The sequence below is a fragment of the Arvicola amphibius genome, chromosome 9, assembly GCF_903992535.2.
Source record: "Arvicola amphibius chromosome 9, mArvAmp1.2, whole genome shotgun sequence".
Lineage (NCBI taxonomy): Eukaryota > Metazoa > Chordata > Mammalia > Rodentia > Cricetidae > Arvicola > Arvicola amphibius.
The window spans coordinates 93,797,552-93,822,801 of NC_052055.2; the positions used below are offsets into that span (position 1 = coordinate 93,797,552).

General features: G+C 44.0%; 1 protein-coding gene across 1 annotated transcript in view; it reads right to left on the minus strand.

The window, feature by feature from the left end:
* Aff3 (AF4/FMR2 family member 3) overlaps positions 1-25,250 on the minus strand; it is a 464,423-nt gene that overhangs the window by 206,722 nt on the left and 232,451 nt on the right. Inside the window, exon 6 of the mRNA XM_038343070.1 lies at positions 17,574-17,621. Within this exon, the coding sequence (XP_038198998.1) occupies positions 17,574-17,621 (48 nt within the window). The remainder of the gene's footprint in view (positions 1-17,573; positions 17,622-25,250) is intronic.

A 25,250-nucleotide genomic window follows, 5' to 3' on the forward strand; every position in this document is an offset into this window, starting at 1 on the left:
AGATTCACCAGCACCTGCTGGCCCTTCTTGATAAAGCCACACGGGACTCAGCTGCGAGCAGCCTCTGGCCACAGCATCTTTTCAGTGTAAAACCTGCTAACCCCCAGGACCCCCAGATGCTCAGTGTACACGTCCTTCATGACTCCCATTGGCAAAGGATATGGAAAGAGACAGTCACTGATCCAAAGGAAGTATGTAAGTGTAAACATATAACGGGAAGTTGGTGTGCCTCTCTTAATTGCCTAACACAATTCCCACTACGTGCATAAATTGCCATTCCCATTAACAACACCATGAATAATAATCAGTTTACTTTCTGACTTGGATCTAAATATACCTTCTATATGATTTCATCTTTTATGCAGCTGTTTAGAAGCAGAACGTCTAATTACAGTTCCTATTAGTCAACATTAATTTCCCCCCCCCCTTTTGCCATGGAGCATATGTAATGACTGATTTTCTAAAAACAGAATTTTTTAGCATATGGAACAAATCGTGTTATTATTAATGCATTCCCAGATGACTCTGCATTTCAATTCCCTTAATTATTTAGTCATTGCTGATTATGTCTTTTTACCATTCATTATCCCGCTTCTTGCAACACAGGCAGTTTATTCATTAAGTGTCGAAATGAAAAGCTTGACCTCCAGGAAAAAAAAAAAAAGATAATCAGGAAAACTGACATATTTTTAAAGGTCTGAGTGTCCCCTCTTGAACGTTTTCAAGCTGCAGGATGACATGCTCTACTCGAGTTTTTCAAGGGCATCCCTAGGCGCTAACATCACTGCTGGAGGCAGAGTCTGGAGGAGAATCAAGAAGGAAGGTATGGAGCTACTCACAGGAGACATCACAAAAGATTAGGCCGTGACCTTAGCTGCACCACCTCCACGTTCTCACTTGAAAAAAAAAAACATTACAATACATGTCGTTGGTTGTTAGACCGGTTTTATTCAAAAGCTAACACGATGTTTCAAAAATAGTTAAGCAGCACTGAGAAGCCAAGGACAAGAAACATTTACTTAAATTAAAAGAGAACGAGCTCTTAATGAGGATTCATTGTGTCCGCTGGCTGATCCCACTGACGTTATAAAACCCGACTTTGACCCTGACTATTTAATAAGGCTTGGGTACTGTGATCTCCATGCAGATGCTGGCTCGTTATTTCTGTGAGGTCTGTGTACCCCCATCTGAAACCAAATTTACTGCAAAGATCAAACAGCGAAGGGGAAAACCATGAAAGGAACAAGACGGTAGAGAATGTGAGGAAGCCAAAGGAGGTGAGGCATGTCAGCTTCTATTCGGATAGGGCCTTAACAAAGCTGTTAATTTGGGATAGAGGAATTCATAGCAAGATTATCTCCGGGCTTCCCCAGCTAGATAATGGGCACTATCTAGCAGCCCGCCCTCGTGTGGAACAACTGGTAAACCTTTTATAAGGCCTATTTATCTTGTTGCCAAACATGAGCCCAGATGATGGTGCCAGAAATGAGTGCTACTGAGCATGATGTTATGACAGAAAAAACAACAAACACCAATAATCAAAGGTGGATAGCGAGCCTGGGCTGGGAGAGACTTGTAATGAAGTGAGGGGAGGGAGAGTACTAGACAAATTCTCCAGAGTACGATGAAACTTTCCCTTTGCCCATGTGGTGAAGGAGGAAGGAAGGAAAGAAGGAAGGAAGGAGGACTGTTCCTCAAAGTCTTTGTTTCCTATTTCCCAGTTTCTCATCTGGCTCTGTCTTACGGTTCTCCTCTCTCTGGTGAAGCCTTTACCTGTATTATCTTGTATGTTGTCTGCCTTTCCTTTAGGAGCAGCGTATTAACTGTGGTCTTTTAAACAGCCTGTTTGAAGGTTCTATTATCCGTGTCATACCCGATGCTGGTGGGGAACACTGCTTTGCCCCCATGTCCCCCTCTTTTGGATGCCTCTGCACATCCACACTCCCAGACAACCATACTGTCCTATCAGTATATACTGACGTAAGCATGCTCTGTGTTCTGCCATGAAACCTTGCTCCCGTTGTTTTTTGTTTTGTTTTGCTGTAAATGGAGGTCTGTGTTCATGTATCCAGGAAGTGAGCTACATGTGAGTTCCCTCTGGGACTTGCAATCAGCCTCCCGTGTGGCTCTGAAACCTCCTTTTACACAGCTCTCCTACGTGCACCTCACTGTTATTTTGACTCAGTGTCCAGGAGTCTGGTAGGAAAGAAATTGTCTGTGCTCTGATGGCTACTCACGGGTCTTTCTTAATCATTCTCGCCCACTCACCAGGTAGGAGGCAATGCACACTGCACATATCCCACCCTTTTCCCCCATCCTTCCCTGGTAAGGCAGGCTTCCAGCAGGGCCCCTTGAAATGCACTTTAGGTACCCCTCCTGCTTTTGCATTTTAAGCCTGACAGAGGAGATGAGTCTGTGTCTTGGCAGAGGCTGGTAGCTGGTAGTCCCCTCCCTCCGCAGTAGAGGGATGCAGTTCTCCAGGCTGGCCTTCTGTGTCCCTCCTGTAAGCTGAGGCTCTGATCAGAGGGAGGGATAGAGGAGATGGGTCTGGATGGATGCTCCCAGGTGAGTGTCTCAGGATTTCCCTAGGGATCTACTACAGGTGTCAGGTAGAGACAAAAACTTCCTGAGGCAGCAAACCTTCCCATATGAATGGCCCCCAACTGTGAGGCCACATTCGACCTTTAGCAAGTATTTCAGAGTTTCTACCTGGGTGTCTCATCAGTGTTGTGGCCATGACCAGTGAGTGTCTCATGTAAACACCACTCAGGTTGTCCCCAAAACTCCCCTCTCTATAGCTCAGGCTGTTTGCTCTGTAACTTAAGTTCTCTTATGAGTTTTGTAAAAATTGTAAAATTGTTAATGTTCTGGTCCTCTCCTCTTCCCACCCCAAACTTACAGTGAAATTGGTACTCCTACAGGCAGTCAACTCTAAGTGGAAAGATTGTTAATATTTTGGGAAGAACTTTATGAAGTTCTGTGCAGTTAATTCCCTTTGATCTGTACCTCTGGCAGAGACATGCTGACCATGGTCATGTCAGCAAAGAAAATCAATCATAAGACACTACCTTCAATGCTGAATATTCATTTTCAATGCAAACATAGGTCAACATCATGAACTAGTCACACAGATGAGAGTTGCCAACAAAGATAAAGATAAACTTGGTAATTTTAGACACTTTTTAGTTCCTATGAAGATATAAATTTTCTATACGTAAAATTCCATGGCTCCCTCAAGAGACAAAAAGCCATCAACCACCTGTCAAAAAAAATGGTCCACCAGGGGGTGCAGTCTGCATTGATTTCTGTTATTCAGTGTATGAACCTGAACTGTGGTTCAAAAAACCTCTTTGCAAAGTAACATCTTACTGCTTTGCAATTAATTCCAAGAAACTCTATTCTTTATGTTTTATTATCTGACAATCATTTTCAAACGATTTCTAACACTTTTGTTTTGCAAATTAATGCCAACTTGAAAAGAAACTAGAGAAGTATTTAAATTCCTTAGAGAAGTTTGCTATTAATGTTAATTATTACCAATAATCACTAATGCTCAGCAAATAAAAAAATCTACCGAATATCATACAACTGGGTTTTCTAGACTGAGATTTCTTTAAGTGAACTTCATTTCTAATAAATCAGAAAATAGTCATTTTAACAATAACCATGCTAGCAGCTAACAGCCATTATTTCCACCATAAAATGTTTATTTTGGTCGCAGGTTTACAAACCGGTTTACCTCCAGAGGCACAAATCAGGAATGAAAACACACTGTTAGACATGTTGGTTCACTAGGACATGTGACTCTGCACATTTATCTAGCAGGGGATGTTACAGCCACATGCAACAACGAATGAGAACAATAGCTTTTGTGTGGTGGATAACGTGCACCACACTGCAATCTATACTGCGAGCAGCAGAGCCTGGGCTTCTGCACCACAACCTCACTCGCTGTCTCCTCTGCAGAGGCCTTTACTTGTTCCCCTCCCTGGGAGAGGAAACTGCTATCCTGCGTTGCTTTTCCTAGGGCTGACATGAGTAGTACTACTTACCACAGAGCTCACGGATGGTAGGACCACCCAGGCCACTGCAGGAAACAGACTGGCATTTAAAGTTGTGCTGCTAAGTTACTAGCTATGTTTGCCCTGGGCTGATATGTAAGGACTACCAAAGGTGTCTCCATGCTTGCCAGGCCCCTTTATGTGATGGCTTATGTAACCAAAGCCTTAGTCCCATCTCATAGACAGCTAGCTGCTTTTTGTCCCACACAGAAACAGCAAATGCAGCCACCATGTGTTTTCATCAGGCTGAAGGGAGTGAGGTGGATCAGATCCAAGGGTCTTGAGGTTCTTTCACAAAAGTTTTATATAAAACCTACAAATACTCTCCCATACAGTTTATATCATCCCTAGATTACTTATAATATCCGACACAAAGTATCAGATCATTATATTGAAGCCTTGGGAAATAATGACATGAAACAAGTCTATACATGCTAAGTATGGACATGCCCATTGTAGGTCTAATATCACAGCTCACGACAGAGACACAAGGCAGATGATATCAAACATTAATTACCAGAGAGAGCCCCGGATCTGTGAAAAGGTGGAGGCCACAGGGGCCCACACCCACAAACCACATGCCTTCAGTGAAACTCTTGGTGCATGGGAATCCAAGTTGTGGGGCCTGCCTTCTGAATCCTTTCTTTTCCCCCACATGATGTGGAGCCTGGCTGTACTCTGTACAGTATAGAATGGCCCCAGGCTGGACGGGGGTAGGGGGTACTGGAGTTTAAACCCCACCTCTGTCTGCTACTCTTTCTACCTCTCTCTTTCCAACTGAAAGACTGGGATAACACTACATGAGTGAGTACGGTAACTGATATGGCATTAAGCCAGGATGCAGGTACCAGTGGTTCAGGCTTCCAATAATGGAGCACATTTAGTCCAAAGCCATAGCTTTTAAGGAGAAGAAGGGTTACTTAAAAATATTGACTATATAGGCTCCTTTCATGTTTACAAGTAAAAGGTTTAGTCCCTGTCACCAGAGGGCCTGTGAGTTTTCCTGACACTAAGACACTAGGCTTTGGGAGGGGATGGAGGGATGCTAACACCCAAATGATTGCCACTCTCATTTCCTAAACATTCCTTCTAATTTACTGAATATTTTGTTCTCTGCCTTTTCGGCTGATTTTCCTCCAGCGGCATGTGATTTTGCTTTTGATGTGGCACACATTTTAAAAATGCATTATTACACAGAGGAGCCCCGTAGCCCCTGGAGCTGATACTCTGTCCCCTGCTTCTTCTTAACAAATCTCCCTTTGTGTTCTTTTGTGCTGAAGTGATTAATCATTTCACTATCTAAGGGCTGCTGACAATCTTTCCAGATGACTCCAGCTACCATGACCTCTCCCCCCACCCCTAGCATCAACACTTGTTTCTAACGCTCTAGGAACCTGCTTTGGGGTCTTTATTCATACGCAGTGGGCTCCCCCTTTCATACAACAATACCTAGCTCCATTTTCATCTCTCGTCTTTTCTCCCCCAAGAGTTCAGGGCTCAGGGTGTGCAATGGCTTCATTGAGCAAATGAGAAAATTGGAAAGTTAAAAAGTCAAGATGATAAAGCTTGCTTTGCAGAGCAGAAGGGAGGTTTTTATCTCTTTGACCGAAGAGAACCTGTTGCTTCTCCTTTACTGGGCAGTATCATTCTCATGCCACACGATAGCTGAAGGTTCTCTTCTCCCTCTTCTGAGCTTCAGTCCTCTCTGAATACTCTGTATTTACACATCTAGCCTTGGCCTCCCCAGGCACTTAATCTCTAACTTGGTTTCCTGAGAAGCAGCTGGGTAGGATTTGGGGGCTGGTAATTTAAACATAAGTGCTCAACAGCAATTTTACCTAACTTTAAAAGCCCACCTGTTTTGTCTTCTTACAGGTAGATTCTGTTAAAGTGAATTTTAAATGCATATTTAGAGAAATGACCTAACACTGTTATTTCCGAGACACGAGAAAGCTAAACTCTGAGAGTGGGTACGCATATCTGATTATTCTGAAAATGTTCGTCAGAGTAGATAAAGGGTAATTTAAAGTATGGACTTTATATGTATAATAAATCTGTACTTGAAAATATTTAAAAGTAGCCATGGTCTAGTGTATTGAATCTATTGTATAATAGATTAATCAAAGGCATGTTCTGAAGTTCTGGGGTCTTTGTTTGTGTTTTTAACCTAGGCTCTTATGCACATGAGGCAAGAAGTGAGCTGCACCCCAGCCCTCTGATCTTTTATATTAATTTAAAGCCAATTTCAGAAGCCTAATCAATATTCATAAACAGACACTCAAATGTGAGAAAATAAAACCCTCTATATATTAATTTCATGGAACCACAAATCTCTATTTAGCGTTACCATAAAAGTAAAGATATTATGATGAAAACTTTGTTAAATAAAAGAAATTTGTAACAATAAACAGGGAACTGCCCATCACTTTCCATGAAATCCCCAGGAGAGAGAAAAGGCTGATAAATAGCATGTAGGGACAGGGAAATAGGGCGGTTTATGTCAGTATACAACAATCCATTCTAAACCAGCTACCTCAGATAGTCTGGTGACTGGTCCTCAGAACCCAACGGCTTTGAGGAAGGCAGTCTTTCTGAGAGGCACTGGTCAGAAAACGGAAGCACAACCCTTTTCTAGGAGTTCTAAGGTACAAATGAATAAAGCCATGGACAAATGAAAAGAACTTCATGTTTAATAAACATTTAATTTAGGATAGTAAAGAAACCCAACACTGTGCTACCTGTTGGAACCACTTCCTAGGAAACCAGAAGAACGCGCAAACGTGCCAGGCGTGTTGGAATCAGTCAGAGTTGTGCTCACTGTTGCCTCAGTATTTACACTCCACAGCATCCAATGATCACAAAACAAGGCATTATACATCCACAAACCAAAATTAGTAGAACTCATTTAAAACACATGGACGCAAGGACAAAGGAAAAATTACTTTCATAAGCTCAAATGAGGTAAACATCCATAAGATTACAGGAGCAGGTGAAGAATTTTGCCTGATTAAAAATATGTAATAGTTATCAGGATAGATGCCCTCATTTTCCAAGTCTTCCAATTCTTCCGTCTTCAAGCTATCATTCTCTCTGTTAGAAATTATTTTTCAGAGATCTGTGTACATACAATGGTAATTTGCAGCAAATCAATGTAATTCTACAACCCTCAATTTGGGAAAAAAAAAAGTAACAGAGAACACTGCATGTGGTTTCATAATAAATACAAGTTTTAAATGTGTGCCCTGAGCTGATCGCTCTGGGTGGATGTTTTAATTTTTCCAAGAGATGCTCTGCATAGACCACATTAGCAGTGACATCGCTTTGACTCACAGCCCTTGATTCCACAGTAGCAACATGCTAATTAACCAAATTATCCTCGCAAACTTATTATCTTGATTTCTTCAACTTGTAAAATTCATTATCTATCAAAATGAAAAACCCAATCTCATAAAAGATAATCAAGACACAAGTGGCAGATACAAAAGCCCTGGGCTTTCCTGACGTGCCACACGCCGAAGTAATGGCTATATTCCTTTCCATTTCTGACCGCTGATCGCCAGCAGTTAATTTCCATCTCTCTCGCATTTCTGTGCACGGTATGCTGTGTGACGATTCTTCTACATACAGTGGTACTGACAGTCCTTAAGAAGAACTGCTTTAAGGGAAGATCTCCTCAAACACTTTCGTTACAGTGTGGGGAGACAACAGGGTGAAGAACGGAAACAACAAGGATGGAGTGAAGTCATCCATTCATTCGCTCACTCATACCTCTTTGTTCTCTCAGCATTTATTAAGCATCTCTTTATGCGGTGGTCATTGTGTCAGCCCTTGGAGACAGATGGACCAATGAGGGATAAGAAAGGCCACCATGTAACAAGTATTGCAGTATGAATTTAGGATCTTAAGAACACAAACTAGAAGCCTCTATCTCAGACCCGGGGAAGGAGGAAGGTTCTAGAGGAAGTGCTATGTCAAGTAAAAAGGAGTCAGGTGGTTTGTTTGGTTTTTTTTTTTTTTTTTGAAGATAAGTAGTGCAGAATCCAGGAGTCGGGGCTGCAGTGGTGGTGACACCCTAGTGGAATAGGGATTAAAGTGTGGGGTGCAGGCTGGGGAAGCACAGCTGGAATAACCACGCAGGAGCGGATCACAAAGGACTCTGCAGTTCACATACAGAAATCTGACTGTCCTGAGCCTGGGGAAGGTGAATGAAATGCATACTTTGGAAAGCCAGTTCTGTCTGCACCATGGAGAACTAGTTGGAGGGGGGCTAGATGCCAAAGGTTAGTGGGGAGCCTTCTGGAAGATCTAGGCAGGGAAGGATGGTGCCCTGACCTGGGCAGGAGACTGGAGATAGAGAGAGAGACTAGACCTGTTTGAGGAAGCAAGGGCTAACAGATCTGGGAAGAATTGAATGAGATGACAATGAGAGAGAAAAATCCAAGCGTGTTAGCAGTCACGTGACTGCAATAATTCACACCAGAGGAAAGGGTGGTAGAGGTGTGAGGTAAAGTTAAGGGAGAGGTGTTCATGACACGTGGAAATGTGGGTAGCTGGATGGGTGAACATGAAATTCAGGACACAGCACTGGGTTCAAGTCATGCATCTGATACCTACCAGCACTTGGAAGCCTTTATCAGGAGCCCACGGATGGTAGTGTGCGAGAGATAGCCTAAGAGAAGAATGGCAGGAGATAACCCAAGGAAACCGGCATCCAAGATGGATACAGGAAGGAAGGACCACAAAGCAAGGACTAAACAAAGCAGAGTATAGTGGGGTGAGATGGTAAAAGCTCACAGGTGCTGTGGTGAGCATCATCCCTGTTAACTCCCGACGAGCATGCTCGGGGCTGCGCATGGATTTACAGGTATGGTAGGTGAAAGCTAGGCAGTGGAGGGCTGAAGGCGAACAAAGTAAAGCTGCTGAGAGACTGGCCTACCTAGGAGGGAGGGAGGGAAGAGCCCCAGGGAATGTGGCTCTGGAGAAAACCCACTCCTTTCCTACAATTTAGCTGTTGTTGTACACGGAAATACTTTGGACCATTTACAAGGGTACTCTGAGTGCAGAAGCTAGCTGGGAGACCGTGGTTACAAGGCAGTGGAAACGCTTGCTACGTCTTGAGTCAGCTTCAGCAGAGGATGGGGCTTGATCACAGGAGAGGATTGGTCCCAAGTGGAAAGAGAGCACAGAGAAGGTCGGAGGGCTGAGACGGATGAATGCAAGTGTCTCGCCTGGATTACAGGGCTACAGGAAGGTGGAGTCTCTGCCGGGTTCACTCAGAGCCGTCCTGGTATCCAAGACGGTGAGAAGCTGAAGTCAGTTAGTCTAGCACACCCAAGGAAGACACTGGTCTGCCTAGAACAGGGAATGTGAAGTGTCTGTACAAATGAGGACACACTGGGGGCAGAGGGGCACAGCAAGCAGAGATGGCCCAACCCAGCCAAACCTTTCCAAATGCTGGTCATACCGAATGGTTCATCAGTTTGAAAGCTTCTCCTAAGCAGAAAACCCAACAGATATGGGTGCAACATCTAAACAGATGAGCACCTGAGCTGACAAGAATCCCAAGAGGAGGATGTTAGAAAAATGTTACTAAAGAGCTTCTATCCCAAACACCCTTGCCCCTAAAAGGTCCCTTGGGGAATTGAGGATGAAGATTGAGAAAATACTTATGAGGATAAGGTAAGACTACCAGATGCTCTGTCTGGGAACATCATGCTGACAGTGAGCTCTAGTCGGGGGTGACTTGAAGGAAGAGAGCATTGTTAGGCTGCTGTGATCCTACCCTGGAAGGCAGGTGGGGCCCCATCTCCTGCTGCATGGCACAGGGTCCATAGTGTAGCCTCCGCTGCTGGCTGCTGGACATGCTACTACTCTACTCCACAGACCTGAAATAACCCAGGGCAGCTAAGGCCAGCAGAGATATGGATCAAGCAGGTATGCTGGTCCAGCTAGCAGCAGGACCCATCTGAGAAGATGGCCTGACCTTACTAGGGCCACACAGTGCACACACTAACACTGGCAATGATTCTGGGGGGCGGGGAACACAATGCTCTTAGGAGATCTGAGCGGTAATGGTACCAGGACAGGGCTTCGTGAGGTAGACTTGAGGACCTATTTGTAAGTACAATCTGTTTGATGGGATTTCTAGGTCAAAGTGAGAACTGAAAATGCCAGGAAGAGATGATGTGGGCCACAGATGAGGGCTCTTTATGCTGGGGGTTGTCTGACACCAAGTTTACACACACATAAACACTTCCCAGATATTTCTGCAAGCAAGTGCGATCTCATCTGTCTTCACAGTTTAAGTGCTGACGTCACTTTAGCAGATACATTCATGTCTAGATGCTTCTTGATTAGGACCCTAAGCCTTCTCAATGCCTTACGATACAATAACTCTAAAGCTAATGTAAGTTTAAGAAACTTTCACTTATCAATTTTTTTTTTACGAGTATGAGTGTTTTGCTCACAAGTATGTCTGTGCACCGTGTTCATGCCTGGTACCCATGGAGACTAGAACAGGACACCTAATCCCTTGGGACTGGAGGTACAGATTGTTGTGAGTGGCCATATGGGTGCTGGGAATCGAACCTGGGTCCTCTGGAAGAGCATGAATGCCGCTAACCATTGGACCATCTCTGTAGCCCCTGTCAGAAAGTTCTCAAAGTCTGATGAACATATATAGTTATTAAACATGTAAATGTTCTATACTAAACACTAAATCATAGAGAAAAATAAAATCAGGAACTAAGGATGTGGCTCAGTCAGTATCAGGAGGCTTGCATAGCATTGGCAAGGCCCTGGGTTCCAGTCCAGCATCTTAAAATTTTCACTAGAGGAGAGCGCATGAATGAAACCCATACTGAAAACAGATTGTGGGGGTCAGGGGTGCAGTTGTGTGGCTTGGAACATATTTGGCAGGTGCAAGCCCCCGGGTTCCCTTAGCAGTAAAATAAAATTTGTATAAACATTGTATAATGTGTAAATCAGTAAAGACACACTACCCCTTTAAATGTCTATCATTTCTTTGTTGTAAAAAGAGCATTTGAAATTCTTTCTCTAACTTTTTCTGTAATATATAATGTGTCATCCTAGTGTATGACACAACACCAGAATCTAGTTCCCCTAAAACATACGTTATTTTTAACCTGTCAATTCAAAGAGATGAAATAAAAATAAGTGGTGTCTTTGAGGGTGATTTGTACGTTTTAAAGTATGACTGCCTACTGTGATTTTGTCTGCATTAATATTTCCTGCTCTATGAAGACAACACCGCAGCGGTAAATCTCACTTGTGGGCACAGACAAGTCTGCTCACTTCCTAGCACACATGTCTCTCACGTGAGCACCTATTCTTCTGAAACTGCTCCCGTAAACACAGAGAAGGTAAAATAATGAGGACAGCCCGAGCGTTTCAACGGGTTACAGGAATGGTGATGGGTAGTCCTGTGGCCTAGGCAGAGAGGTGAGCCAGACTACCACTTCAGCTCCACTCCGACCCCACCATCTTGCTCCGTGCTGGCGGGGCTGAACTCTGCAAGCCACCGGCCTGGGAGTGCTGACATGGACTGGAGCACACCTCTGCTGGCTCCCTCTTCCGTTCTCTTCTACTAAACTGCTTCCCACACCCACTGAGCCTCTCCTGTGTGCAGCAGGTACCCAGGACACCAAGCGCATTGACTACTTTCTGGCTCTCATACATGGAACACATATAAAAGCGGAATGCTTTTGATGATGCAGTCATGACTGCAGTACTGAAATTCCCAAAGGGCGTCATAAAACCCTACAGCACTACTGCAAATGTTGACAAACACTCATGAACAGGCTGAGGTACCTCCCCTGGCTAGGACAGAAACTAAAACCTCACTGCTGACATTTTCCTGGGTAACTAACTCTACTACCCAGAAGTGAGTGCACGGTTCCTAACTGTGCAGCTGACAAGAAATGAAGATATTGCGAGCTGACGCAGCATGTTCTCAGACGGGGCTCCAGAACCCAGGGTTCCTGTGGCTTTTACCCCAAAGCCTACGGGGTCAGGCCCACCTCTCTTATAGAGACTGAACTCCTTTAGAATCAGGGCATAGCATGTAGAGAGTGGCCAGACGGCCCTGCAATGAGTCACCTGGACGCCCTTGGCAGGTAGGATGTAGTCCTTTATATAGAACTTCTGGACTAACAATTTTTTTTTTATTAAAAATTTACCTACAGATGTAAAGTGAAATACAAACATGTGTAAGTTCTGTCCATAACATTCAGATGGCCCAGGGCAAACAGAAAACATAGAATACAACACTATGAAATGGCTGAATTTATCCTTGTCTAGGATTATAGTTTGCTTTACTGAACTTTCTATATTAACATCTGGCCTTCCTTCCTTTCTTTTTTCCTTCCTTCCTTCCTTCCTTCCTTCCTTCCTTCCTTCCTTCCTTCCTTCCTTCCTTCCTCCCTTCTTCCCTCTCTCCCTCCCTCCCTTCCAAAATTTCCTTATTATATTTTATGTGCATTGATGCTTTGTCTGCATGTATGTCTACGTGAGGGTGCCAGGTTCCCTGGTGGATTACAGACCTTGTAAGCTGCTGCATGGGTATTGGGCATTGAACCGAGGTCCTTTGGCTGGGCAGCCAGTGCTCTTACCACTGAGCAATCTTTCCAGTCCCTAATTTCTTGGTCATGTTTCTTTCTTTCTTTTTTTTTTTTTTTTTTTTTTTTTTTTTTTGTAGCCCTGGCAGTATTGGAACTCTCTCTGTAGACCAGGCTAGCTTCGAACTCACAAAGATCTGCCTGCCTCTGCTTCCCAAGTGTTGGAATTAAAAGTGTACAATGCCACTGTCTGGCTTATTATTCTATAATAAATAATGGAATATATTAATATTATTCCTTGACAGGTCTCCCTGGGTTGATTTTTGTTATTGGTGAGCTTCAATTTGCCAAGAATTAAATCTTTAGTGTTGGAAACAAATTAAAATATTATAAAAGAAACAGTATGAACTTTTATGAAAAGCCGCTCTGGCCTGCAGTGAAGGAGATGTGACCTGAGCCAGTTCTCCAAGTGACCCAGGCAAGTCACTGAAAACAAGGAGTCTCTTTGTGTCTCACGTTCCAGTGGGCAGAGAGTAGCTAGTATGTTTTCATCTGGGGCAAGGAGCACGGAGATGTCTGAGCACAAGGCCTCTGTTGTCCTGCCACCCGGAGTCTGGCCATGTGACAGGCTGTATTGATGTGCACGCCATACAACACTGCTCGTGATGCACAAACCTCTCCAGGGATGCTGTGTGGCGAGATCTTCAGCTTTTGGAAAACTATGGGGAAAAAATGATTTCCCTGCACTAGCAAGAAGGCCATTCCGTTATAATGTCAGGAAATGGATCCCTAGAATCTAAACAAGTACCGTTTACCCTGTTCATATAAACAGAAGTATGCAACTCTACGCAAATCCCCACAATGGATACCTCACAGCACACTAGAATTAAATTAGTGAGTAAAGATGATAGACAAGAAGGGAATCTGTTCAGATGCTACACTCAAATAGGCTCTAAATTCAAGCCAGAATCTCAAGCACTGGCCCCTTGGTTGTTATTATAAAGGCACAGCATTTTGTGGGGGTGCCCTCAGCAACGTGTAATCTAAAACCTTCACGTATAAACCTTGGGTATCCTGGATCCTAGCCCTGCACTCCTTCCACTATGTTGTAAACGGCTTTTGTTGGATGAACAAATGGTAATGCCATTCTATGTTAATGGATGATGCTACGAAGGGCACTAAGGTATTACACCACTTGAGCCTCCCAGGGGGAAATACAGGACAATTTGCAGAACTGTCTACGGCGAGCACATGTCAGCCACGAGGGCCTTAAGCACTTACAGCCCATCTCCACAGAACTCAGTGATAATTTCGCCCCTGGATAAGAGAATTCTGTAATTATGCACAGATTTATTAGGTCCCAGGATTAAAATTCTCCCAGTAAGAATAAAAAGTAATTGTACTTTAGAGTGCATTGTAATATTCATATGATTTAAAAAGTCACCTCAGCAAAACTAGAGGAGGGGAGAAGACGCAGAAGTTAAGGGCGCTGCTGGCAGTGTGAGCCACAAACCTGTGTGAGTATTGGCAGGTGATGCAAGGCATGGTCTGACGCATTCACGCTGCCGTCACATGGAAACGGGGATCCCTGCTACAGCAGAATGTCTCAGCTTCCTTCCTTCCAATCGCTGAGAACTGGCCCTGACTCCCCATCCTTCTAAGCCTTTACCTGCCGTGTGTTCCACTCACGTCTCACTTCCGTTTACAGGAGGAATTCCCTTTCTGGGCCTTTATGGTCTTGATTTCCTGGTTTCTAGCCTCTCTCCTGGAAAATGTGGCGGATCTCTGGTATTACCAAATAGCTCAGACATCTGCTGTGAGCGACACTCAACTACCTGTTCGTCTCTGCTCCTCAGATGCCCCAAATGCCCTTCAACTCGGTATGTCTATAAATGGATTCCTACTTCCCTCTCCTCCTAAAATAGGAGTAATCCTAAGTGCCCCCACTGCTCACCTAGAGAGCGTCCCTCCCAACAGCTCTGCTCCGCACTCTTTCAATGGTTCCCACCATGACTGCTACTTCTGCTTACCTCTTCCCTTCACCTTCCATGGCTGTCAGAACAGGAAACGGAAATCACAAATGTGACCATACCACCTCATGGTCCTTCCACAAGACCTGAACATACATGCCTGGAAGGCCAGCACTATCTAGCCCTTCCTATCTCTACCCACCAACTTTCTAGTCATTTTGGTCTACCTGGTCCTCACAGCGCTCTGACAAGCTGAACTCTGTCATTTCCTTTGCTTGGGGCCCCCATCATTCCTCAGTCCACATCCTATTTATCTTGTGAGACCAGTGAGACCAGCCTCAACCACAAGAAAGGTCATACAGCATATGGTAAGGTCACATCAATTCCTGAGAATCTGTCACAGCTGGTGTAATGTACTTCCTAACTGGATCTCTGGAATACTAGTGCCTGCCTCTGCTGGCAGGCAGACAATTCTACCAGGGCAAGGGGCCACGTCTATTTAGCCCACTACTGTTTTCCTAGTTGCCTTTCCACACAGAAAGGACACGAGAACTCTGACTGTCATCACTTTGAGCCATTTTTAAGGTCCTCTGCTTCCTTCACAAGAGAGCACTATCCCTTAAACAGCATGGCTTCAAACAAAAAGTACTCCTGACGGCCTTGACCACATCAGGTTTCCCCAAGTTAGTCACATAGAAAAGTTATGAAGAAAATTGGGCATTACAAAGGCTATCCATGGAAACCAGACCTCAAAAGGACAACCAACCACAGCCATGACTCATAGGAAACGTGGCATGGTGGCTTTTATGGTTTTCACTCGGAGGGTTCTTCCATTCCTTTCCTCAGTCTCAGAGGGGTGCTGGTGTGTGTCAGATATGCAGAAAGTGTGCTGGGCTGCTAGTGAAAAGGAGCCCCATGCTTGTGCTAGGAGGAAAGATGACTGTGAAGAGTCACCAACTGAGTGAGGCAAGGGACAGCAAGAAAAAGGCCTGGTCTCACTGGGGACACTGCATCCTCCAGTAACCCATCCATTACCAACTACCACCAGCAGCACCTGAAGAGTGTGGGACTTGGCTTAAGGGATTCCACCCGTGACTGATACCACTACCATTTCTCTAGTACAGGACTTCTCAGGGGTTCTAAGAGGAGGAGAGCCAATTAGTTCACTATCTTCTCATACAGCCGCTCCCCCACAGGGCCAGTTAGTCCATCTGTGGAGACTTGAGCCTCATATGTGGACACTGATCCATTGACTCCATGGCTCCAGTTTCTTCTTTGTGCCACACGTGCATGGAGGAGGGCTATGGCAGAGGCAGCACCAAGTGGGAGGTTGTGAGCCACTGTTGTAGGAAGGTTAGGAGTGGGGTGCATGGAGACACGCAGGCTTTCCCTAGTTCTCTTTAGAAAAAGTCAAAGCTCTGAACTTCACGGAAGGAATCTGTTTTACTTAAAATGAGTTTCAACTTCCTAAAGTGTAACTTTCTGATGGGTAAATTATTTACATCTTTCTTTCAAGTCCTGTCTACAGGTAAGAACAAAAAAGGCCAGGGCTAAGCATGAGAGCACACAGCCCTGCAATCCCAGCAATTGGGCAGTGGAGGTAGAACCGCAGATTCCAGGCTGTTCCGGGAGAGCCCATCAGGAGAGCAAGGAGGAAGACGAATAGAGAATAGACGACAAATGACAAATTTCTCCAGAATGAACAAAAGATGATATATGGAGGCATGTCTAACCACACAGGGGGAGAGTGGTAGACAAACACAGACAATACAACCAACCAAAGGCGTGTGGAGTCTTTAGCCCCAACAAGAGGAAGATAGGAGAGGTTTATCAGTATCACATACTATCCACTGTTTAATCGGAAACAGAAAAGGCAATATAGATTTTTTGAAAATAAAATATGGACTCAATATAATTAAAGGTCAGAAATGAAGCTTCATGTTTTAAAAACAGTTTTCTTCAGAAAAAAAAAATAATTATGAATTTAAAAAATAATAACTTTCATGATTCTGACCAACTTGTGAAATTAGAAAGATTTATTTGTGAAGTAACACTTTTCGGGAAGAAAAATATCCATTTTTAAGAACAGTACGGGAAGGTAAGAATGGTAAGTCAAGTAATTACATAATACTACTGCAGTGTCTTGGTAATTCGCGAAGAAGCACACAGGATGTCCAAAAGGTAGAAACATGTTCACGTTCTCCTCTTTACAGGAAATGACTACACCATCTAGCGTAATTTATTTTGGTGTTTTGCCCAGTGTGGTATCAGATTTCTAAGAACTGTAAATTTTTAGGTGATTTCCCTTGGGGGGAAAAACACACGAGTGGGGTAAAACTACGAGTTGATGGCAGCTTCTTGATCATGAGCTGGAACACTCGGGAAAACAGAAACACCGTGCAAAAGCCCCGCCTGTCTGTCTGTGCGTGAAACTGGCTCGAGGAAGGCAGTGGGAAGGACGGGCAAAGTGAGCACCAAAGAAATTAATAAATTGCAACACACATAGAAATACATATTCGCACTATCTTAGGTCAGGCGCTTCTGATTCTAATGAAGCTCAGATGAACAATCACAAGGCAGCCCTGGCCTGACTCAGAACGTGGCACTAAAGGTTGCGCAGGTGATAAATGGGTGCACACAGGTGTGAGTCCTGCTATGTTTTTCACCTAACATCTGGGTTTTTTTTTTGTTTGTTTGTTTTATGGTCATCTAGCTGATCACTTTAGCGTCACGTCAGGGCACCTCAAAGCAACAGGCCTGAGTGAGCTCCTAGAACCCTGAAAGGAATGGCTACTCCAAGAGGTGTCACTTAGGTGTCAGGTGACTTGGATGAGCGTCCTCAGACCAGGTAAACAACAAACAACAAACCACGAAGGAGCCCTTGGGTAATGTGGCCACAGGACTTCCTTCTGTTGGAAATCTGTGCGCGGCAGGCACACTGATAAGATTTTAAAGAGTATCCTTACCCGAATTATTTCTTCCACACAGCTGTTGCTTTCTCCAGATCTACTCTCCTGAAAGCAAAGGAAAAAATAAATTAGGCTTGATCGAACGGAAGGATGGCCACAAAGAGGATGACAAGCAAATTTCCAAGTTAGTGGGGCTGGGGGGGGGGGGGGGGCAGGGGAGTAGGCAATCTTGGCTTAAGGGAAGGTTGAAGTCAGGGAGTGCTGATGAGGAGTTTCCCTGGATGGCCAATGCTCACTGGGCAGTTCCCATTGTGCCTGCTTCCCCTTTCTTGGCAGGCAGAGCCACATACATATGCATGTCCACAGACTCTGCTCAGAGCTCTCCCACTATGTTCATTTAAGTGGGGGAAGTTCCTAGAAACACACACAAAAAAGCTCCACAGTTCTGAGAGCCATCCACCCTGGGCTTCATTCAAGTGTGGAAATCACTGACTTTACCACAGAACAGATCCAGTCTACCCGTGAAATACACGCCATGGACCAGATGGGTATGGTGGTTACCACAGCTTAAATAGAAGCCTAGTTCTTCACAGCCCTACTCTGAGAGGCAGGATGGGTCTAAAGCTAAATACCAAATAAGAGCAGCCACAATCCTCTGGGCACTGCCAAGTACACTGGTATCGCATCTCACCAGCGCCACTTGCTCTGCTGTCAGGCTTGTACTGTAGGCAGCTCCGAGGTGGTGGCCTCGGGTCACAGCTGATTGGAGAAAACGTTAAGCTCCACAGACTCTGTTTAGTTACCGCTGGTTACACAGCCAAGAGCAGAGGACGTGGTTTTATGGGAACATAAAAGCAATGAGCATCTACTGTTGGGTGTGCAGCCTGTGGTCCAAGGGAAGCCATTCTGCGGGTCCTGTAATTCAAGGGTGCCAACCACAGCATAGTGTGACATACCAGAATGGGACATTTTTGTGCTCTGTCAATCAAACCCACTGCCCTTTCTTCACAACTCCTTTTCCTCCAGGAACGCCATCTGTGCCTTCTGTAGTTTCTGTAGCTAATTCTGAAGCATCCGTTGGGTCATAGCTCACCCACAGTTTCCTCAAAGTACATATACTCGACCCTGGCATTCTCAGTAGATGCCCTGCCTCATCCCGGCCTCCTCACAACTGCAATTCAATACCCAGAACTATCCCCCATTTACAACGCACCCCATGTGCAAAGTCTCTGTGTCACTCTGAACTGGGTATATACGGTATATACTGTCTATACTATGCATGTCAGCTGATGTCAACCTAAGGAATGAATGCATTTCCTTTCTGTGGTCCTCTTATTTAAGCTTGTCTTTTGTGAAACAGGGTCTTCCTACACAGCCTAGGCTACTCTGAAATCTAGCATCTGCCCGCTTCTACCTTCCAAGTTCTGGGTATTATATTCATTACCACACCAGGACACTTCCTGATCTTCTGAGGTACATGAATGTACTTCATCAGAATCTACTTACTCCACAGAGGTGAACGCCGCCTCACTTCTGGTCCTGGCTAATAGGTCAAGCATGTTAGATGTGAAAAAGTCTCACAGGTGACTCTAACTTCCTTTCACATAGGGTTAGTGCTTTGTCTGCCTCTGCCAACTGATGCCCAAGAAGTTGACATGACTTTGAAAAAAAAAAGCCCATAAAATCCCACAGCATAGACTAGAGTGTAGGATGCCTGATGTCGAGCTGTAGAAATTCTAAATGACAGATGTTCCCCAATCGTAAGCACTGTCCTTGAAATAAGCCGACTCTTACAGCAGGCATAGGCTAATTTCTTTGAGAAACAGAAGCCTGGGGGAAAGAGCACCAACGGCTACATAGAAAAGTCTCAGTCAGGCCAGGGTTTCGTGGGCCCATGGAATGGCCCCTCTGGTGTGTAATGGGAAGAATTAGTGGTCTCAGTTGGAAATTTTATCTTCAAACCCACAACCATTTCCCTTACATTCCCAACTGCTCTTCCGAGAGGACACGCTGACAATGCAAACACTAAACTCTCAATATACTTCCTATTTTCTACCTTAGAAACAATTAGAAGGGAAAATGTGGCCTCATGTTACCCAGGAACAACAACTTACTGAAAACACTTCAAATTACTCTTCAGGTTTAAGTTCTTAACGAAGCCTCCTCTGGGGGCAGAAACAGAGCAAGAGGCAGAGGATCAGGAAGTCTGCTGTGACATGGTTTCCTAGAGATGTCAAAGAAGCCACCATGCCCATGAAGTCTCATCGGCATGGCTGCCTACACAAGACCTATACAAGGACAGCAGTGACAGACAGGCAAACATGGAAGAGGAAGTCTCATGGGGTCTTCGTCCTACACAGAGAAAACTACAGGGACTAAGAATGCTAAAGTAGGAGAAATAGTCGTCCCCAGAACACACCAGTTGGTAATCTCATACCAAGTGGTTATCCCTGAAGGCATATACATACAAAGAGCATTATATGAATTGAGCGGGTCATATTGATATATTTAAGAATACACACACATACACACACACACACACACACACACATTAAAGAATTAGCAGCAATAAATTTGAGAGAGAGAGAGAGAGCAAGGGATGTAAGAAAAGGGTTAAAGATAGGAAAAAAGGGGGAAACAATATAATTATATTTTAATTTAAAAAAAAATGAAAAAGTTCTCTGGAAATAAAATTTTAGTTTCCCTCGCCGTGATGTATGTAGGGGACAATCTGCTCTTCCAATGATGTTCCCTACTGCCCTCTAATTTCCCACTGCCGTACTTTAGGAAGGGCACACAAAGACAAACGTGTAGCAGATGCACTGTGGAGCCCTTCTGTCCCCAGTGGCGATGGAGTACATAGGATTATGACATTGGTTCACTTAATGGCAGTGCAAACCTGATGACCAGGAGAGTCACAGCTGACCACCAAGAGAAGGTACCACAGTGAGGACCAGACAATGGGCTTCCATTGGCAGTCTCAGGAAGTCCCACTCTTGAGTCAGAGCCTGAATAATCTGAGCGGAGTGACCCCCTTGTGTCTTCTCTGCAACAGTTCTCCTGAGAACTCAAGAAGGGTACCTCAAGAGAGGTACTCTACTGGCTTGCATCTTCAGGGCTCCAGAGACACTAGGGTGGATCCATGGGGCACAATATCGAAGCAAGTCTGATTCAAAAGGCACCCAGGAGTTCTTTCCGGCAAAATCAATGAGTTTGATAGGGAAATTAAATAAAGAAGTAAAGGGCATCTCTATTCAGAATCACCATGGCAGCAAGAGGCAGCCAAGGCAGGAGCCACACATGCCTTCAGCAGACTCCTAGTGACTTTTCTATTTCAGGAAAACTTCCTATGCTCACTCCTGGAGCTGTCTATAGTGGAGTTGAGGTTCATGTTTCAAGTGGGGAAATGGAAGGATTCTGATAACATTTAGGTGAATTTCTTCCTCTTTTTGATGTTACACATTATTCAACACTTAGCCATGGCCTCTCAGTCAACTAACCTCCACATTATATACAAAGAAAAGGGAAGGGAAACCAGAGAGGAAAAGAAGAGTCAAAAGCCATTGTCCTTTCTAGCCAGTAAAACAAACAGGAAGGGTATATATCCTCAGAAATGAGACCATAAAATTCCACCCGGCCTTTTCCAAAAGCAGTGAAGGGGTAGGACGGGGAGTAGGAAAGGGAATGGATCATATTCTGCCTTTGTGGGGTGGGGGGTCTTTCTCAAGTCTGAGTTCTACTATTGTGTGCTTTGATTATATTTACAGTGTGAAAACTTTCTGTGTTTATGAGCAAGGCTAAAATGTTCGTGCAATTTACATCTCCAAAATTGTGTTTGCATTTTTTTTTCCCAATAAAATCACTACTTCCCTTGGAAAGGTACCCACTGAGAAAGAGGCTGCACAATGTAAATTTTAATTACTCGGTATTTTTTGTTGTTGTTGTTGAGGTTTTGTGGCTGTTGTCTCATGCTGAGTTGCTGTGCTGTTGCTCCGTATTTACTGTGACTCTGATGAACCCCCCTTCATTTTTCTATCATTACATTCTGAAATCTGTCAAAACAGTCTCACCTCACCGAAACTCCAACTAAACTTCAATTAAAAGCCAGCATCCCTGGCCGATTCTCCTCCGCAGCCTTGGTTGTTACATGCCATCCCCGAATCCTACCACTCTCACACACTGCACAGCCTGCCAGGGAAACGCGAGGACTGAAGTTCTGGGAAAGGAGATCTCAAGAGGCAGCCAGCAGCACCGCGTCCCTGACAGCCCAAGGCCCTAATTACCATGCTGAGCACAGCGCACTGGAAGGAGCAAGGCTTAAGTAGAAAAGGCTCCATCAAATCAGGGTGAAATGGCATTTCATGGCAGAGGAGATGAGCTGCACACAGGACACATTTTAAAAACAGTTTAACTCTTCATCAGACACATTGCAAGAAAAAACCTCACCAAGTCTCTGACAGCAAATCCTCAAAAGACCCTTGAACATTTAGAAATTGTTTATAACACACACACACACACACACACACACACACACACACACACACCTAAATATTCCTACAGGACAATTTAAAAAAATCTTACTAATTTTCATTTACAGAAGACCTGAGACAAAGAAATTGGGTATTCTATCAACACTATTAAAAAAAAAAATCCCGAAGATCTAAGCTAACACCAGGAAATACCACAACTCTGTGGGAGGCCCCATTTCTAAGATTAAGTCCTGGTGTAGCACTTGCTCCGAGTACAAGATGACTGTGACCAATGAGGCAGATGACCCACGGTGTCTCAGATTTTGCTTCTCTCCGCCTATCCTGACATGCCACCATCCAGGGCTTTACTCTGCTTGGCTGTATCTGAAGCTGGAGAGCCAGTTTCATCTCCACTGCTCAGCCTCCCAACCTCCCCTGTGCTGCTCACCCATGTCCCTTCTGCTCTGCCATTTCCATCCAGCTCAGCCTCGGGAATCCCAGTGTCACCACCTGCAGCGAGACATCCAGGCGCTCAGAGAGACAAGCAAACATAAAAGGGGCAGAATAAAGGGCGATCATCAGAGGTAAAAAGAGCGACAGTGGGATTATCAATACCAACTGAAGGGCAGATTGCAGAGTCGGGGGTTCACTGCAGAATGGGGAAGAGACAGGGCACAAACAGACCATCAGAGTAAGACAGTTTAGGAAAGAGGGAAAGAAGCAGGCCTCTCATGGCTGGAGATCCTCAACCCACCCCCGCTTTCCCCTAACAAACGAAGGGCACTACCAACCAAAAATAAAAATAAACTAATCTGAAAGGAAATAAAACGTTTGAACAAAAAAAAATCACGTAAGTCTAAAATGATAGATACAACAAACATAGAACACAACGTTAATAAGAACACATGAAATTGGAAACTTTTTGGAAAAAACTCATTTATGAAATGAGCGTTTGGACTTAGAGTAACATAAAAAAATCACCTTCACAAAGGGCTTCCAGCCAGGTAACTGAAGTATTTCAAAAGCTTTTCTCTTTCATGTAGAAATTTTTAGAAAGCAATGCAATTTATTTTTATTAAATTAGAAAGAAAGAGAGGAAGGGAAGTCTCAATCCCACATGAAAATAAATACAAAACCCCTAATACATTATTAACACATATCACTCCATAAAACATTAGAACTAATGGTATGTACTCCAGGAATGCAACAGGAGTTTAACATTTAATTTTAGGCACCTTTGAAAGTATCATGTCCCAGGGGAAATAAGAAAAACTGTGGTCAGCTAAGCCTGCTGAATTCTTAATCATACACTTGGTAAAACCTACATCATTTTACTTTTGTTCTTAAAAAAAGGCAACTGACAAAATGGAAACCAGTGTGGAGGTTTCTCAAAAGGCTGAAAATTGATCTACAACAAGCTCGAACCATACAACTCTTGGGCATATGGCCAAAGGACTGGATACTACAGTGACGCTTGCTCATCCATGCTGACGGCTGCTCTGCTCATGGTAGCCAGAACTTAGAAACGGCTGATGAGTGGATAACGAAAAGTGGTACATTTACACAATGGAGTATTATCCAGTTGTTAAGAAAAATAAAATTGCGAAGTTTTCAGGTAAATGGGTAAGCGCTAGAAACAATTATCCTGAGAGAGGTAGCCCCGAACGTCCCACACCAAAACCTGCATGTTTTCTCTTTTAGTTGAGGTTAGCGTTTAAACTTTAGATATGTGTGTTCCAATTAGAACAACTGAGAAGGTTAGGTAGCTAGTCAGAGACGAGGGCAGGGGTCTCTAGTTCTTCTTCCCAAGAAAGGAGAAATAAAACAAAGTATTATAAAGAGACAAAGGGGAAAATAGATGAGGAGGATTAAGTGCAAAGGGTAGAGTAAAGGAGAGAATATGGGAAGAGACAACCAACATCAAAGAATTTTAAAAACCATACAAAAAACGTACAACTGTAAAAGCTTTCTAAGAAATATACATATAAGAATGGAATTTAAATTTTGTCACCAAATAATGGGAACGAATGATGCCAGCTAGACATCTTATGACATCAAGTAAAACAACCTCTGCAAGAATGGATTGCATATTGTTGAGTCACACTGATCAAATGAGTCCCATAGACTACTCCTCCAAGTCAAAAGCTATTGTCAAGGTTATAGATCATCCTTCAGTATCTGTTAGTAAGATCCTACTGCTGAAGACACCACTTACTATGACACTGAACATGGAGAAAGCGAGTTAATACACAACTAGAAGCTTTACTCCAACTGACTAGCATTCATGGTTCTGGAAGGTACTTTGCATACCACCAGTGGAGAAAAGTAATCATAAGTATCATTCAGCTACAAACCGAGACCTACAGTGACTGGCCTGCAAGATTCACAGGTCTAATAGTGGCACAAATGTTATGAAGGTAACCAACCACCCTTTGAATGGATTTAAGGCATGCTCCATAAGATGGAACCCATACCGATAACTGCTAATCAGGTCAAGAACCTGAGACTATGAGACTATTATCCCTAGGGGAAAACCTACTGTTTTCCTATTCTGCTAAATGCACATAGCAGCAAAATGACATATTAACATTTCCACAGATCAGTGCATTGCTAAGCCCTAGACAGAGAAGCGTCTTCTTGCAGGAAGTGGTAGTTCACACAGATGTACAACTAGACAATGTGCAAAGAATGGAGGCTCTGGAGCACCCAGCCCTATGTGAGGCTCTTTATCAAAGCCCTCCCATCAAAGCTTAAGGACCTATATGGAAGGGGATGTGGAAAGATTGTAAGAACCTGAGTTGGGGCTGACTCCAAGAAAACAGTGTCTTCCAGACACAGGACTGATGCAATTATGAACTCAGAGACGGTAACAGTATGCACAAGGCCTGCACACAATCAGATGAGACAAAGTCTCAGCAAGGAAAATGGGGGGTGGACACAAAGTCCCTCCCATAATCAAAAAAGCTATTTTTTGATTGTTACCTGCAAGGAATGCTTTCTCTAATGGAGTGACACTGGGTATATCCACCACACTTTAGGGCATGCCCCCACTCTAAGGAATAGGTGACCAAAACAAAACAAACCCAATGGGGTTGTGTGTGTATGTGTGCACTTTTTGTTGTTGTTGTTTGTCTTACAGAGTTTTTGTTTGGGCTTTGATCTTTGTTTTGAGAGAGGAGGAAGAGACTATGAGTTGGGTAAGGAGAAAGGATCCGGGAGGAGATGGGGGAGAGAAAAGTATATGACCAAAATATACTGCGTGTAA